At 40.8% G+C, this 17,203-nt stretch overlaps 2 protein-coding genes across 3 annotated transcripts in view; both read left to right on the forward strand.

The window, feature by feature from the left end:
• Nucleotides 1–12,249, forward strand: part of kcnt1b (potassium sodium-activated channel subfamily T member 1b) — a 30,858-nt gene extending 18,609 nt beyond the window's left edge. The window contains exons 23-30 of the mRNA XM_062380617.1: nucleotides 237–338; nucleotides 871–954; nucleotides 1,050–1,178; nucleotides 1,812–1,832; nucleotides 2,035–2,332; nucleotides 3,855–3,917; nucleotides 7,983–8,067; nucleotides 9,034–12,249. Coding sequence (XP_062236601.1) covers nucleotides 237–338; nucleotides 871–954; nucleotides 1,050–1,178; nucleotides 1,812–1,832; nucleotides 2,035–2,332; nucleotides 3,855–3,917; nucleotides 7,983–8,067; nucleotides 9,034–9,154 — 903 coding nt within the window. The 3' untranslated portion in view covers nucleotides 9,155–12,249. The remainder of the gene's footprint in view (nucleotides 1–236; nucleotides 339–870; nucleotides 955–1,049; nucleotides 1,179–1,811; nucleotides 1,833–2,034; nucleotides 2,333–3,854; nucleotides 3,918–7,982; nucleotides 8,068–9,033) is intronic.
• A 1,832-nt stretch (nucleotides 12,250–14,081) lies between these two features.
• LOC133938174 (zinc finger protein 567-like) lies at nucleotides 14,082–17,098 on the forward strand. 2 transcript variants are annotated; one of them, XM_062381466.1, is made up of 4 exons: nucleotides 14,082–14,449; nucleotides 14,554–14,682; nucleotides 14,808–15,751; nucleotides 16,860–17,098. In XM_062381466.1, exons 1-3 carry the CDS (start codon nucleotides 14,272–14,274, stop codon nucleotides 15,725–15,727), a joined length of 1,227 nt encoding a protein of 408 aa, XP_062237450.1. In that variant the 5' UTR covers nucleotides 14,082–14,271; the 3' UTR covers nucleotides 15,728–15,751; nucleotides 16,860–17,098. The 2 variants fall into 2 exon arrangements, with proteins under 2 accessions (XP_062237450.1, XP_062237449.1); XM_062381465.1 differs by lacking the exon at nucleotides 16,860–17,098 and having other exon boundaries at nucleotides 14,808–16,759.
• The last annotated feature ends 105 nt before the right edge of the window (nucleotides 17,099–17,203 follow it).

Below are 17,203 nucleotides of genomic sequence, written 5' to 3' on the forward strand. Positions count from 1 at the left end.
AGGAAGAAGTCCAAAAAGTGACAGGATATAAGTCAAACTTTTACCAAAGTTACAGATATAGTCGTTGCTTCAACTTTCACAATCTTTAAGAGATGTATCGCTGGAACCAACAGGCCACATCAGACTCTTTGAAGCTTTAGCACAAGAGCAATAGTTCAGCATGCAAAAAGGATCAAGTGAGATTTGAACATCTTGTCGCTCTGTTTCTCAAATGTTTTTATCTACTTTATTCCCAGATAGAGCGAGATAAGGGCTCCAACCTGGCCTTCATGTTCCGCCTGCCGTTTGCTGCAGGCAGGGTTTTCAGTATCAGCATGTTGGATACGCTGCTCTACCAGGTAGGACGCTAGACATCTGAGGCTGAACTTATGTTTATTATGGATGAATAGATTCAAGGCAAACATCAGTCAAGTCTTAAAAGGTTGTGCAGCTACATTAAAGAAGCACCAAGCAAGTGAAATAAAGGGCTGAAAGGTTTGTTGATATTTTTACAAATAAAATAAAAAGGTATTCAATTACAATGAAAACGTGGGATCATTTCAAAATAAGTGAATAGACTTGATTTTCCCATACATTTATATGTTGAAATGCTTGAACCCTTTCAAAGTTGTATTCTGTTAACATCCCCTATTCTCCCAATATGATCAGTTCTTTAGCTTCTGTTACTCTATGAACTACTTTTTTTCATATAATTCACCTTCTGCTGCATTTTATGCTTTAAAAAGTGCTCTAAATATATTATTAGATATTTAGATATATTTTATGAAAATAGAAGTTAATTAAATGTCTAAATGCAGTTGTCTGGTACAGGTTGTTTGCAGCTGGACTCCTCTTACTTGTTCATCACCGTCCTTCTCTGTGTCCTGACAGTCATTTGTTAAGGACTACATGATCGGCATCGCGAGGCTCCTGCTCGGTCTGGACACGACGCCTGGCTCTGGGTACCTGTGTGTCGTAAGTACAGAAGAGCGTCATTTGTCTAATCGTGTGATTCCTACAGATGAGAGCAGGATGTGTGAATCCACTGGATTGTTGCTCTCTCTCCTCAGATGAAGATCACGGAGGAGGATCTGTGGATCAGGACTTATGGAAGACTCTTCCAGAAACTGTGCTCCTCCAGCGCTGAGATCCCCATCGGGATTTACCGCACCGAGTCGCACATGTTCTCAACCTCAGAGGTAAGCTCACTTTCAGATGCTTCATTTCAGAAACCTCTCTACTGCATCGGCTGTGGCTTCTGGTTTGGCCTTGTCCCTGCTGCATCTTTGACTTATTCTCTCCTAAAGCCTTTTACCTCCGCTGTTTTATTTTTGTTATTGGCTCGCTTTATATCTTTTCTTTTCTTTTATTCTCATCTAAAACCTTTTACCTCCATTTTTATTGACATATCGTTTCCTTTCTTTATTTCTTTATTCTCTCCTCTTTCTTTCTATTTTCCCTTTTTAATAATCTTGCTTATTTTAATTTCTATCAAGATAACAGGGAAGGAAATTAACATGTTTGGACATCACAGGTTTGGTGCTTACTATCCACTGGGATTATTGAAATAGAAACCAGCCCCTTAAAGGATGACATAATTTTGCAGGTTAGGTAAATGACTTGTATAATAGATATATGAAGAAAGAGAAATAAACCTACTGGCTGGTTTTAATTTCCCACTGTTAACTGCTGATAAAATAGTTAATCCACCATATTAACTATTTCATTTGCTGAGTTTTGAGGCCTTTAATGATCCTGTTTGCTTTGGATGCCCCCATCTTTCATTGCATCTCTTTTTGTTTGGATGTCTGTTTGTCCTTCTCCTGTTTCAGAGCAAGGACAGTTATGCACAGGTAAGGGACAAACGCTTCTTTATGATTTCAGTTTGAACATCCCCTGCTTAAAGTATGCAAAGATTAAAAAAATACCTTAATGGCTTTTTTCTGGCAATTTTTATTATCCAAAGTTTGTAACCGTGATTTATTTGAAGTGTCTGAAAAGGGCTCTTTTAAGTCATTAAAGAAGGACGTGAACACTGTCCCTGTGCTCTCTCAGTCTCAGGTGTCCATCAACGTGGAGCACGGCGAGGAGCAACGAGAGCGCAGAGATATCTGGAAGGAGAAGGTGGCCCACAGGAACTCCACCACCAGCGACCAATCGGAGCACCCGCTGCTGAGGAAGAAGAGCATGCAGTGGGCGCGGCGTCTGAGCAGGAAGAGCGCCAAGCCGCCGAGTCGGACCGAGCGCATCTCGCAGCAGAGACTCAACCTGTACCGACGCTCGGAGCGGCAGGAGCTGTCCGAGCTGGTCAAGAACCGCATGAAGCACCTGGGCCTGCCCACTGTCGGATACGGTCAGTGGATGTTTGGAGAAGCGATAAAATGATGAAGTAAAGCTAAGTTGTAGTATTTAAAATATATTACGAACACTTAATAAGATTAAATACAGAATAATTAACAATAATAATGTAATTGTGTATATTCGTCTATTTTAATTTGATTTATAATTAATCGTAATATACCTGCAAATTAATAATAATGTAAATTAAAATGTGTGACGCAGATTGGAGTGTCAAAATTTCATTAAGGTGACATCAGCTCTGGTGGAAGAAATTATATAATTGTTTGAGTTAAACCTCAGTGGTTGATGACAAAGAATCTAGATAAATATATTCATACTTATGATCATAGATGAGGAAAGTCAGTAGACTAGTTACCAATGGTTAGATTGAACTTTATACATTTAACTTTTATTTATAACTGTGACTTGGTTGTTTTGTCATTTAGCAGCAAGATAGCAACATCTCAAGTTATATAAAATGTTGTATATACATTATATAATATTAATTTCAATGTGCTTCACAAAGAAGGATGAATTAAAAGGCAAGAAAACTAAATTTATCGAAATAAAAAATTAGTATTATCAACATTAGCTTTAACTAGGTTGAAATAATTAACACAAAAAGGCTTGTCACTGCTCATATTTATAAAGAACTGAGCTCTGTCTTCTTTAAACGTGATATAAACAGACTTCAGAGTGTAGCTGATTCTTTTTAGCTCCTCCCACTGAGTCTTCTCTCAGCCAATTAGATTATTTCTGCCACAAGATCAGCGCTGTGATCGAGAAACGTATTTAGAAACTCCAATCTGTGTTCCAGTCATTGTATCTCATCCCATCTACAGTATAAGGATTCGTCTTAACTGATCATGAACATCGCACTTCATTATCATAAACCATCAGAAAACATCATCTTCTTAGTCACATCTAACTCCTCCTCCATGTTCCATACGCCCCCTGAACACCACCACATGGTCACGATCACACCAACAACACGTGAACACAACATGCATGGAGATGCAGGAGCACTAAACCTTTTCTCAATTGCATTTTTACCACAGACTGCAATTGCCTGCATTCTCAGATGCTCACTTCTCCACCTTTTGGTTTCCTCTTCTTCCTCTTCTTCTTCATTTTCTCTCCTCCCAGCTTCATGCTTTCAAAAACAGAAAAGGCAGAATCATGCTCCAGATGTGTTGCACTGGCCAAATATTATGTAACGTGTCAATTAAATACGTTTCAGGAAGAGCCTCAAAAGATCCAGATCTTCCTAACAACCATGAATGTCAGTGAGGATCATTGCAACGTGTGATAGATGAATAATTTGGAAGTGATTCTGTGCACACACACTCTAACGCATGGCTTCTTTGCATCGCTCTCACCCCCTCCAAGAGTTCTTTGAGTTGTGAAACTGCAAAATGCATTCGCTGCCTGCCTGATCTTTTATTTGTTTCTTTTTCTTGTTGTCCCTCCCCTTCCTCTGTTCCTCCCCCTTTTCTCTCTCTGACTCTACTCTCTTCCCTCCTTTCGGCTTTTAGAGGATGTTTCTAATCTCACTGCGAGCGATGTCATGAATCGAGTAAATCTAGGATATTTGCAAGGTAATTTCTGTGCTGTTTATACCTCTCATCTACAACATGTGTGGTGGTTCCCTTCCTGTGGAGAAAGAATCTATTTCTTTCACCAGCATCCATTAAAGACTAGTGCACGGAATTTATCCCCAGAATTAGAGAATGTAGAAGATGTTTGTCCTCTTCTCACTTTTCCTTGTCTTGTTATAGATACTAAACATTTAATTATAAATGGAACCAATCAGGACATTAACAGTGAATGCCGTTGCTTAGAGTTGCAGGACATTTCAGAGCACCCGTATACAGAGAGGACCAGGCCGGCAGGTTAGCCCGTTGATCACAGTTCTGCAACTTTTACTGCATGAGTGTGTGTGTGTGTGTGTGTTTGTGTGCAGTTTGAGTGTGTGTTTGTGTGTGTGTGTATGTATGTGTGTGTGTGTCCTGCCAGAGTTAGCGGTAGCTCAGCAGCCAATCTATCTCGCTCTACTATCTGTCTCTCTATCTGGTCTTCTCTCTGCATTGTGTTCCTGTGAGGTGACGTCCCAAATGGCAAAAAGAGAACGGCAGGGTAAAGAGTATGGCTTACAGAGTGGAGCGGAACACATTATGTCTGTGGATGGAAGGTTACATGTGTAAACATACATAGAACTGAGAAGAGGAGAGGAGAGTTCTTCACCTTCACTAGTTTGTTATATCATTTTATACGATGGCCACTTAGACACTTCAAAAATAAAAGCAGGGTTTCATTCGTCAGGTTAATTTCTTAAAGATTGGTCTGTTTTGCTCGTTTCACTAAAAGCTAAATGCAGTTTAACATAGTTTGCATTAAAAGATCAAGTTTATGAACCCTTTGGAATTAACGATGATAACACGATAGGCTGCATAAAGATGGACAATATGACCAGTAGTTTCTGTCACACGTTCAAAGGTAGTTTTTAAGGTGTTATTTGATGCTATAAAAAATACAGTGCATGTATAGAAGGAGCCTTGATTTGTCGTCCATCTTTATATGCAGTCTGCGGTCTGGATTTAAAAAGTAAAGCCTCTTCCGGCGGCTGCAGATCAGACCTCCACAACGTTCAGGAGGAACAATTTGGATTGTTCCTCCCACACGACAGCTTCAGCTCAGACATATTTTTAGTATGTCTGGGATGAGTATCCCTGTCGGGTTAGAGGGGACCTACTGTCCTCATAACCAGCTCTTTATTGTTATTCTGAGTCTCTTTGCATGATTCACAGTTCAAAAAGTCCTTCTCTGATCTCAGAATGCCTCTCGTTCAGTTGAGCCTCCGACTGAAACAGCCAATATTAGCTCAGGCCTCCTTCAAAACTGTCTTTTGATTGGCCGGACGTTCAGAAGCCTCCGTATGTTCTGCTGTCGACAAACAACTCCACAGTTCATTGAGAATGGTGGACTTATTCAAGTAGACTGTTTTGGGAGAATAAGCTGGGCTCCTGCTGACATCATGGTGTTAGGTGCCTTGATAAACCTAAGAATTCATTTAACCTTGATGAAAGCGAGCTGACGGGGCCCAGAGGCACAAACCCTCTAATCTCGTTTCATCGATCGGACTCATGACTTCAGACTGGAATTGGCTTTTGTGGAATTTTCCTGTCTACACTGATAAAAGTATAAAAATAGATTGTGATTCTTCTCAGTCATATCTTAGATGAAGATCTGAATATATTTAAGTTAAAGTTGTAAATCAAAGCAGATAATTCCAAAGGATTCACTTACTGTAGGACGATACACTGAAGGATGATGTTTATCTTGTCAGTAAGTAATAGGACAGGAAAACGTTTTTTTGCCTTTGTCCTCCAGCACATTGCAAAAGCTAAACTGCAAATATTAATTTTTAATACAACTGCTATTACAACAAGTAAAAGCATAAAAATCCTGTTGTGGTGTTTAATATGATCAAGTTTAATATAATATTTAAATAAACATGAAAGGCTCAGAAGACAACAAGAAATTAAACTCTTACTTGTTCTCTCACAAGAGTTTAGCATTGGTCACTTTAGAGGTTACTCTTTTACATCTTATCTTTAAATATTAGATGATGGAAGTAATTTAAATATGCTTTATATTTGTCTGTTAGTACTTTTTCGCAGTAAAGAACCAGACTGCGGCCATCTCATCTCTTATTTAGTTTGTTGCATGGAGGTTTAGAACATGTGATGAGTCTACCTTCTACGTATGTTTAAGATCAGGAGTCTGCTGCAGTCGCAGTGCAAAGAAATCACTAATAAATTCACGACCATCGTTTGATTGTGTTGATCTAATGTCCTGGATAACAGAGCATCAACAGATGTGTATATGTGAGGTGTCCTTCTTCCTCTAATTGCACCAAACTTCTTGCCACTGATTCAGAGTCTTTCCTGTGGCCATGGTATAATCAATGTTTAATGCAGAGTAGTCGAGTTCCAGGTGAAGTCCCACCGGCAGGTTGACCTCTTCCACTCTCACACTCCCAATGTGTTCCGCTTCACTCTGCGTCTGGTTTGAGTCGCGCTGCCTTCGGTCCAGTCTGACGGATGCTGGAGCATGTGCTCTGTGTCTGTGGGTGTGCCACCCAGGGGGGGGGAGGGGGGGCCGAGTGTCGTCAGTTAGCATGGCAGCCTGCCGCCTGTTGGTGGAATGCGGTGGACGTCGATATGTTGCGTAGCCGCGGACGCTGTCTGCATGCTGGCTCCATTCTGAAGCTGCGCATGGGATCCTGTTTGAGTCAGCAGGCAGCATGCCCCCCCCCCCTTCCTCCACAGAGTGCCCTGTCAGTAACGGTTAGCCCTTCTCTCTCCTCCACCCCGCCTGGCTTTATAAAGGGCCACACGCAGGTGGGTTGTCATGAAGACACACGTGCCCTCCTCTCCCTTCCTCTGTCCATCACACAACACAAGTAGGAGCCGCTGCCAGAGAGCAATCATTCATATATACAGACACAAATCACACAGACACACTAACAGACACACACTCACACAAAGTAATATGACTCCTCATCAAGGTTTCCTCCTATTGTATAAACTATAAAAATAGTGCAAAGTCTTTTCCATTGTTGGATTTACATAAAAGTGAAATAAAAAAAAGTTACAAATGTTCATTTTTAAGATTTAATAAATATTAAACCCAGAAACAATTTACATCAATCTGTAGATTATGTTTCGTGAATAGGGAAATCAATTTATCACTCTTCATTGCATTTTACAAATAAAAAACTCTTTAAATCTAAGTAAACATCCGTTCACTTTTATTATTTATTTGTTTAATATCAAAATAGAAGAAAAGTTAAATAGCTTGTTTTTTGTGTCCTGTTGGTTTTTCAGCTCTGTGGATTTCTTGTTTTAAGTTTATAGTTTTTCTGCACAATCAGTTCATCTGTGACAGTGTAAACTTCAACCTGTCACATACTGATCATAAGTAAAGAACAAACCATTTGTACGTCTAAATTAAAGTGAGACACACAAATCTGTGGGGTGGAAAATATACAGGTACCAACAGAGGGCGCTGTTTGTACATTAGGGTCTTAAACCGAAAGTTAATATTCATTTAAACTACTTTCGTCAAACTTTAAATTTATTTTGTTTTGTTTTCTGAGATAATGAATCTCAGTTCACTCAGCTTGGCGGTAGATATGATGATGGATACCTTCTGTCACCGCCTGTAGTTTGAGAAATTTTAGCTCATCAACTTCACCTTATCTCCATTTGTCTTTCTGGGATGTTTAAACTCTCAAATGTCAACATCAATTGTCAAAAGTATTAAAAACGCGAAATGTTAGCTGTAGATTTAGCTGTTTATTTCAATGTCACTGTCAATTTGAATCGTAAATGAATTGCTCAAACAGTTTACTGCTTTTTAAAGCTCTGAAATAGTTGTAATCTTTTATAATTTACAGTGAGTCGAGGAAAAGAACATCCTCTAAACTCTTTGTCTCTAAATTTGCTCCCGCCTGGGCTCAGAGTGTTGGTGGGCTTCTTGGCCTCTGTCCTCAGTGGAAGGTTGAAGGAGGGCTGGAGGGCTCACTTCCTGGCTGATGCAGTGTAACATGAGGAGGACGGGGGGGCGGCTCTGACGGATCTTTTGTGTCTCTTTTACAGACGAGATGAACGACCACCAGAACACGCTGTCGTACGTCCTCATCAATCCTCCTCCCGACACCACGCTGGAGCTCAACGACATCGTGTAAGACTCCCAGCTCGCGTCTCACTGCTCTCTCTCTGTTCGACCTCTGTTCATCCAGTGGACTCCACCTTTGGGATTTAGATTTAATGTGAAAGCTTGAATGATTTGATGTTTAATTCACAGTTTGAATCCGAGATGAACGTAGAGATACAGAGGTTTGAATTGGAAGAGGGACCAGCATCAGAGGAAACTACAACCAGAGCAAATATAATCATTGATTTATGTTTTCCAGGAAAGACATACAACCTTTTAATAGTTTATGATTAAATTAGACAAAAGTTTATTATGGGAATGAGCAAACAATATTAAGTCTAATGTTTAAAGTTGGGGTGTAAACCACAATTTGGTGAGTATTCATATCTCTCATTTATATCTGCTTAAATATATGCCACTTACAGAATCCAAAAACATTCACATGCATAGTTTGCACATGTCTGGTGTTTAATACAAACAAGTGATTGGGCTTATTGCAACTTTAATCATTTGGTTGCGTTTTAGTATTTAATTGTGTTTGTAGTATTTGCAGCACAGTTTAAAGTGGTTGTGTCTTTTTTTTGTTTGGTTTTGTTTTTTGTCTATCTGAGTGATTTTCAACTCTCAGGACCAACATAACTTGAATCGCAGCAACGGTTCCACAGAGAACAATAAATAGCAATGAAACCTAATTCCTATAGCACGTATCAGGACAAGGTAACAAAGTGGGAATACGTGAGAATTTAACAAAAACAAAACAACCTGATACAAAAACAAACCACATCCATTAAAACTGATAATGTGTTCACGTTAGTCTCTATCGCAGACAGCTTCTCACTCTGCCCTCGTCTGGACTTTCCTGCTGCCACTGTGATCTCTACCTTCCTGGTTTACTTTACAACTCAAGTTTCATCCTACTGTGGAGTAAGTCTTCACCCTGGTGCACGGCTCCTGCTCCGTGCTGCCGGATAATGTAGTTGTTTCTGTCTCCAGGTACATTATCCGGTCCGACCCGCTGGCCCACATGCCGGAGGACTCGCAGGTGGGGCAGCCTCGAGGCGCCAGGAACCAACAGGAGTTTGGCACCGAGACGAGAGACGAGACTCACCTCTGAAGCCCCCTCAGCGCTCCACACTCTGACCCTCAACCCCTCAGCTCCACCCGGGCCGGACGGAGCTCGTTTGTCTCACCAAGATGAAGGCTTGTCTCGGGCCGAGAACGAGCGTCCGCAGCGAAAGTGCATTAGGTGTCTCTCTCAGCCTCGGACCTGGAAGCAAGGAATATTTGAAGAGACTGTGCTGAGAGACCTGCTGGTTCCCCACTGAGCTGCTACAGGAGGATGCATGAAGAGTGCCTCGTCATCGACCCCGACTCCCCTCGCACGCCCACGGAACGAGCACACGTCGCCCTCACCAAACCATCTGAGAAGCAGGCACCGCTAACGCCTCCCCAACCCGAACTGTGATCCATGTTGTGAGAGGTGTCAACGTTTTTTGGGGGGGTTTTCCCCTCATGCACACACCATCGTTTAAAATCATCACTTCACTCATGCTTTTCTCAAGTGGGGGAGTTCCCTCATGTCCAATTCTTCTTCGCCTGTTGCTACCTAAACTCGCAAAAGAACCGGATCTCGGGGAATTCACACCCAGGGATTAAAGGTGTTTGTGCTACAACAGACTTCTGCCACATAGTTAAAAAGATAAATATAGTATTTAACTCTAAACGACAAAACCCTGTGATTAGTCGTTTGGGTGAAATACAGGTTTGTCGCTCAAGTTGTCTTATGTTGTGCTTTACCCTTGTTATGTCAGTAGGTGGCGCTAATCAGCTCGGAATTTGTCAGCGACTGGGGTTAGGGGGTCGTAAAGCAAATTACTGGTGAAATGACACACAACGTGCAGGTTAGAGATCATGTTAAATCTTAACTAAACAAATTTACAAACGGAACGCACAACTGTAAAATGTTTTTTCCGGTTAAATGGCGTCAAAAGGAAACGTCACAGTAAATCTGCTGTTTCATTTCTTTTTATTCCCTTGGGCTTTAATCCCTGTCCGCCCTCCTGCCCAGCTTCAGTCAGGTTTTATAAAGAGAAACATTCATTCATTCACCATGAGGTCATAGCACACATGAACTTTCATTTGGTTTTTATTCTCTTTATCTGACGGGACTTTCATTGTCGTTCTGAGCACAAACTTTTTAATGACACATAATCATCTATGAATATTTAACACTTATATCAACCATATTACATCATCCTTTTCTCTGTTGTGTCTTTGCAAACTGAACTTTTTCTCTTCGTTGTTGTTGAAAAGTGATTATTGTTAATTTATTCCACTATTTACGATTATGTTAATCATATCTGCTGCGCTTTGTGCCATTTCCGTTCACTTGATTTATTATATTTTTATGTTATGTTTTTAAAAGAAATAGCACATTACCAGTATGTGCCACTCTGCATCTATGTCGTGATGTCGGTGTTTATTTTGAAGCCTGACCGATACATGATACATGCAGCTGCACGAGAGAAATCTCAAAATATTACCAGGATATAAGAGAGAAATGCATACAGAAAATATATATATTTATATATATATAAAAAGCTTAAGGCTCTTATTTTGAAATATGAGACAGGAAGGAATCTTGTTAAATCGTCACGGCCATCATCACAAGCATGATTGGTTGGAAAGTCGTCATGTGAGAAGAATTGCGTAATTACAGACGTGATCCATATTTTATTATCCAGATAACAACTGATAATACTGTGATGAAATGATCCAATTATCATACAACGTGTATTATTGATCGTACTGTCGTGCAAATACGAACACTATCGTACAACTGGCAGCCGTGAGAGGACTTAAAAAATACGTCAACTGAAATATGACATTTTCATCAATCAGGGAATATGTCAGTATCGACCTGAAGGAAATCCAGTATCGGTCAGGTTTTAGTGTCGTGTTTATTTATTCCTCTGAAGTTGATGGTGCATATTAATTTGATCTTTAAGTTTCATAACTCTCATGTTGGAGCAGGAGCGGTAGCAGAACAGTTTTGCACAAATACTGACACCGGCACACTTACGTCTATTTTTATCTTGTAATCGACCTTCAGGTCCAAAAGACTGACACCCCCTGACCCACTCTATTTCCAAAAATGTATTTGGAACGTGCTCGAGCTGAAAATGAAGTGCTCTCCTTTTCCGATTTGTACAGGTCACGCTCCATGTGCAGTGTTTGTTTCTTTTGATCACGTGTCAGCTGCAGGTTTTAGTTCGATCACTGTAAATAGTAACTTTATATATTCATCGCTTGTTCATCGCGTGTTGTTCTGTGTCCGTCTGTGACTCCGTGTGATAACAAGTGAAGGAGGACTTGAACTATGTTTGCACTAAGCTCTGGGAGGAAGTCGAGAGCAAAAGAGCATGACCCTTTAATCTGAATGAGCGCAACACCGCCGACAGTATTCAACCATTCCAGTGAAGCTTGGCGTTGCGACTTCTGTCGATTTGAATTATCTTGCAATTCTTTGCAAACTTACTCTATGTGCCATTTTTATTTTTTGTATGTCTAAGAAATATCGAGTGGTTGTCAGGGTGAAGAAATCTGGGATCGGCAAAAGTTTATTTAATGTTTTACGATGTATTTTGTGAAGATTCCAGTTAGAGTGAACTCTTTGCTCGGTAGCCCCCCCTACAGGAGAGTCAGTTTACAGGGCAGGAGAGCTGAGGAGTGGAAGTGTGAGCGACCAGCTCTGCATACGATCGGAGAGCGAATCCCGTCATTTAGCGTCTTCCCGGGTCCTCGCTCCACAAAGAAATCACTTCGGACCTCCTGCTGTCATACTCGCAAACAACCACAAGGGGCATGTAAACACTAAAAAGCATGTTTTGATATACGAGCTTGCCAAGAATGAAACATTTTGTACATTTAGCCGGAGATGTCCCGTGATGTCCCGTCGCTAGAGAAACCCATAATCGAGTCAACTGCTTGCAAGTTGCAGCCATTATTTGATACTGTGTATTTATATGAATGGAACATGCATGTCGTCTCGGTGTTACCTCCAGTTTATGATTTCGAGTCATTGTCAAAAGAGGAGATGATCCATTTTGTACGATTTCTTATGAGAAGCGAGTTCACTTCTCCACGTATGAAACATGAACAAATAAATGCTGCATGCAGCCAGATCCAACTGATGAGAGCGTGTTGTTATTGAGTCTCATAATTCTGTTTCCTGTTTCCTGTCTGCTCTTGTTTGGATTCATTCCTCTGCTCTGATTCGCTGGAGGAAGATTTAGGGGCTTGATTTTTGATTCAACAACTCGTCCGTCTCACTGAGGTCGGGTCTTCTTGTCCTCATGTCCGTGTGGGCCTGTGTTCCTATATCTTCCATTTGATTTATTTTTTCTTCTTGTCGGAATTAGAAGGATGCTCCACTTTGTTTCCAGTCTTCATCACTTCATCAGAGAACTTCTCACTCTCATTTCCCTCTTCCTCCATTTGACATCTCATTTCTCTCTTCTTTCCAACGCACACACACACACACACACGACCACTGCAGAGGAGAATCGTCAGAAAGAAAGTTGTTAAATGAACTGGAATTTGCAGAGAACCACAAGCACCAGTTGCTCCAGTACGTGAAATGACAGATGTTCCTGTCTCTGTGCCTCCCTGGTGCTACGGGAACAACAGAAGAATCATCTGAGGCCCCACATTCGTCAAAATGTGAAGTTTATATTAATATTTACAACTGAAACATTTAAATCTGTATCAAAACACATTGAATCGTTAAGTCCTGCAGACCGGTGACTCAGTGCCCAAGAAAGTATATTTGTTACAGACTCATGACCCTGAGTTATAGTTCATATTGATCATGGAGCTGTGGCGCCATCTGTAGGTGAAATACCGTGAAGTGTGTATAACAGCATAGATAGATCTTGCCACAGGCAGCTCACTCACATTGAGGATATCTATAAAGGAGAAAAAAAATCCCATTCACCTGTAGTGTGATAATAGTGTCATAAATTTCAGGACTTTCCTCCCGGATAGAGATTTTGGCACACATCCCACGTTGTTCAGTGGAGTCATATTAGTCTATAACAGTTGAGATATTCTCCGCTAAATGAAGCGCATACAAATCTTCCTTAGGACCTAGTATAAAGGTAACATCCCCCGTATAAGGTAGTGGTGTCATCAGTCACACGTGACTCCATGCCATATGACGTGCAACAGCGCCTCCTCCTGAACAAATACAGCTACATGCATTCATACACTTATCCACTCTCAACACTAAACACATGGGCTCTTTTATCATGACTTCTGTCCATTGTCTCCTCCAGAGCTCCCACAGCCCTAACCCTAACCCAGGAAGGGGACGGGGTGAGAGCAATTGATTGGGTAAAGTGGCAGATCCAGGATATTTTATTATCAGTGAATGTTGAGAGATGTTGTCAATGTGTCAGGAAAGACTGTGGATCAAGATGTAAAAATCTGACAGATTTGTTGTACAGAAATTTATAAGAACAAAGTATGAGGTGCAGATTATCAGATGACTTCACTTTTTCTTTTCTCACACGTGGAATCTGTGTTTGTCTGTAAATTATCAAAAAAAACCTCCAGGACCCAACATGAAACTGGGTGAAAAGATGTGGTCAGGTGATCTTGATGAAAAACATCTTACACATTTAGAGGACTATCATTCATAAGTGTGTGTAACTTGGTGCTGCTGGATTGAATGGAAACAAGTACGATACATGGAAACAATGAAGAATACTTTGTTTTAGAATGATATCAACAAAGGAGACAGGAAGTTAAATATCCACTTCAAATTAATCAGACACAGCTGAATATTACAGAAATGCTTCAGAGGAGTTCATTGAAGTACATGACTGTTTTTATATTTCTAATAGATGTCGGAGTTACAAGGAGAATTCAATGTTTTAGTCCTGAATCTGTGTTGAGACACACTCCATCCAGAAGGTGGCAGTATTTCACCCGGACGCTGTTTTCCTATCGTCATTATAAAAAGAAGAAGAAGTATTGTTGTTAGCCTGCTATGCTAACATCCAACAGAACATGATGCTACTCGGCTAAATGCTTTCGGATCAACTCTTCTACTACGCACGTGGTTCTGTTGTGTTTATAACACTTGTCGGCAGAAGTAAAGCAAGTCGCCATCTTCCTTATTCGGTCTTCGCTGCGTTCTCTGAGAAGTTCGTTTTCTAAAGCGTTCGAATGGAAATGTCAACAATCCAGAGTTTAAGACAGTTTATCCACGAGAGGTTACACACTGCTGCTGAAGACATATTTGGATGTTTTGAAGCGACTGTCACAAAGTACGAGGAGGAGATCGGTCGTCATCGCAGACTGATGGATGTAACTTTGAAACCTGTAGTAAAGCTGCAGAGAATAGGTCTGTATCACCTGAGTTAGTGAACTATACACCACACTTATAATCCCTGCTAGTCTAAACACATGGGCTCTTTTATCATGACTTCTGTCCATTGTCTTCTCCAGAGCTCCCACAGCGACATTTCTGTATCAAGGAAGAGTTTCCTGCTGACCTGCTGGAGAGGAACCCCAGTCCAGACCAAGAGGAGCCAGAACCTCCACAGATTAAGGAGCAGCAGGAGGAGCACTGCATCGGTCTGTCTCCTTTTGAAACCACATTTAAAGTCACTTGATTTTTGCATGTATCTGCACCAAATTGCAAACACTCATAACTATCATTAATCTATAATTTACATACGTCTGTCTCTTTTCTTCTCTAGAGCTCCCAGAGCAACATTGTCTTAACGAGGAGGAGTTTCCATCTGACCAGCAGCTCTGGAACCTTGAGAGGAACCCCAGTCTGGACCAAGAGGAGCCAGAACCTCCACAGATTAAAGAGGAGGAGGAGCACTGCATCGGTCTGGAAGTAGAGCAGCTTGTACTGAAGCAGGAGGATCAAGATAACCTTTTGTTGAATCCTACTTTCAAGGAAAGTGACCACAGTGAACCAGAACCAAGTGACCACCAGCTCCTCTCCCACAGCTCAGCTCAGAGCCAAGATCTCAACGGAGGCCAGCATGGAAACTCAAAATCAGTTAGTAATGCAGAGCAGGCATCAGAAAAGGGACATCATGTCATCACAAGAGCAAAAGGGAGAACAAGTCCCAGTAAGCTTGCATGTAGCACTACCATGTCAAAGATTGTGCTGAATACCTGCAAGAGTAAAAAGGTTCTCCAGTGTGACACTTGTGGAAAAGTCTTTAAGTGGAAGTCATTATTAAATAGACATCTTAAGGTGCACACAGGTGAGGAACCTTTTTCTTGCAAAACTTGTGGGAGAAGTTTTAGTCAGAGAACTAACCTGCAGGCCCACTTGAGAACGCACACTGGTGAGAAACCCTTTTCATGCAAAACTTGTGGGAGAAGTTTTAGCCTGAGGAATACCATGCGGGATCACGAGAGAACGCACACTGGGGAGAAGCCTTTTTCTTGCAAAACTTGTGGGAGAAGTTTTAGTCTGAGTAATCTCCTGAAGAGACACGAGAGAACGCACACGGGGGAGAAGCCTTTTTTATGCAAAACTTGTGGGAGAAGTTTTGCGCTTGGTAATAACCTGAAGGTCCACGAGAGAACACACACGGGGGAGAAGCCTTTTTCTGCAAAACTTGTGAGAAAAGTTTTACACGTGGATGTAGCTTGAAAGTCCACATGAGAAGCCATAAAGGTGAGAAGTCGTATCCATGTACAACTTGTGGTGAAAGATTTGTTATCAAATCACTTCTAACAAAACATTTGATGACCCACACATAGCAAAACTGATATTTTTGTAAAATGTTGTAAAGATCTCTGACTTGTCAGTTTATACAAAGTCCACAGGAGAAAACATCCAGTTGAGAAGCCACACCATGGCAACAGGAGAGGGATAAGATTTGCTCATTCGTTTTCAAAGAAGTTGTTACTAAGTTATTTATTCATTAATTAAAGATTCAACAGTTAGCGAAAATGACACTGGAAATGTTTCCAGGAGACCAAACCTGAGATGAACCTTGATGTAGTTCAATGCTTTATGATGTTCCATCACCACTGATGAGGAGCAGACTTCAATAACTTCACAAAGTATTGAACTACAGCCAGGTTCATCACTTACATCTACACAAGAGAGATTGTGTACATTTGCATTAGCTGCATCTCTGCAACTGAATGTGGAAAATATCCCATTGAGGAGACATCACAATATCTTTGATGCAGTACATGGTCAACAACATTTGCTGACGTACCCACGTTTCTGTTCTTCATGTGACTGTCATTGACATTTACATCTGCAAAGGAAGTGATGTTTTCATCCATGTCTCTTTGTTTATTAATTTATCAGCCATTTATACCAGATGATGCAGGAAGGGGACGGGGGTGAGAGAAATTGATTGGGTTTAAGGGGCAGTTCCAGGATATGTTATTATCACTGAATGTTGAGAGATGTCAATGTGTCAGGAAAGACTTTGGATCATGATGTAAAAATCTAAAATATTTGTGGTACAGAAATTTATAAGAACAAAGTATGTGGGGCAGATTATCAGATGACTTCCCTTTTCTTTTTTTCCCTATTACAGAAGAAGAAAATATGTTGTTAATGTGTAAACTGTCCTAAATGACTCACTGTAAATGGTTATTCTTTTGTACTACGTGTATTCAATACTTCAGTGCATTTGCAGTTTATTAAAGTTTTTTTAATTATTGTGATTGTACTTAACGTCTGTCACACTTTGAATCTGTTTGTCTTTGTGGAGGAAAATTCCCCTGACTATGTGTCTCCCTGCTATGACCTTGATAAACAGGCAGGAACCCTCATTTGGTGATGTTTTCTTCCAACTGGTGCCGTGGACCGACTGACACAGCAGATAACACACAGAGGATGATCTCCTGTCTTTCATGTCTTCTTCTTTTTCATATCCTCTCTCATGAAATGCCGCTTTGTATAAGTTCTGGCTTTTGTGAACTTGCGGCCAGTTGTTCCATTTTGAGCACCCGTGCTTGTTGTATAAACTCTGCAGAGCTTATTATTATAAAGACTCAAAAGCAACTCCAGTCTTAGAATTTCATTATTTCAAATCTCAAGATGAATTTCCATCACATCTGTTAGTTAGTAAAAATATGGTCAAACTCTTGGATGTCACCATGA

Source organism: Platichthys flesus, chromosome 3 (assembly GCF_949316205.1).
Source record: "Platichthys flesus chromosome 3, fPlaFle2.1, whole genome shotgun sequence".
Classification (NCBI taxonomy): domain Eukaryota; kingdom Metazoa; phylum Chordata; class Actinopteri; order Pleuronectiformes; family Pleuronectidae; genus Platichthys; species Platichthys flesus.

Excerpts from the sequence above, each read along its gene's own strand:
- LOC133938174 (XM_062381466.1), top strand. The coding sequence starts at position 14,272 with ATGGAAATGTCAACAATCCAGAGTTTAAGACAGTTTATCCACGAGAGG. Across the intron at positions 14,450-14,553 it reads AGTAAAGCTGCAGAGAATAG|AGCTCCCACAGCGACATTTC; the intron begins GTCTGTATCACC and ends TGTCTTCTCCAG. Across the intron at positions 14,683-14,807 it reads GCAGGAGGAGCACTGCATCG|AGCTCCCAGAGCAACATTGT; the intron begins GTCTGTCTCCTT and ends TTTCTTCTCTAG.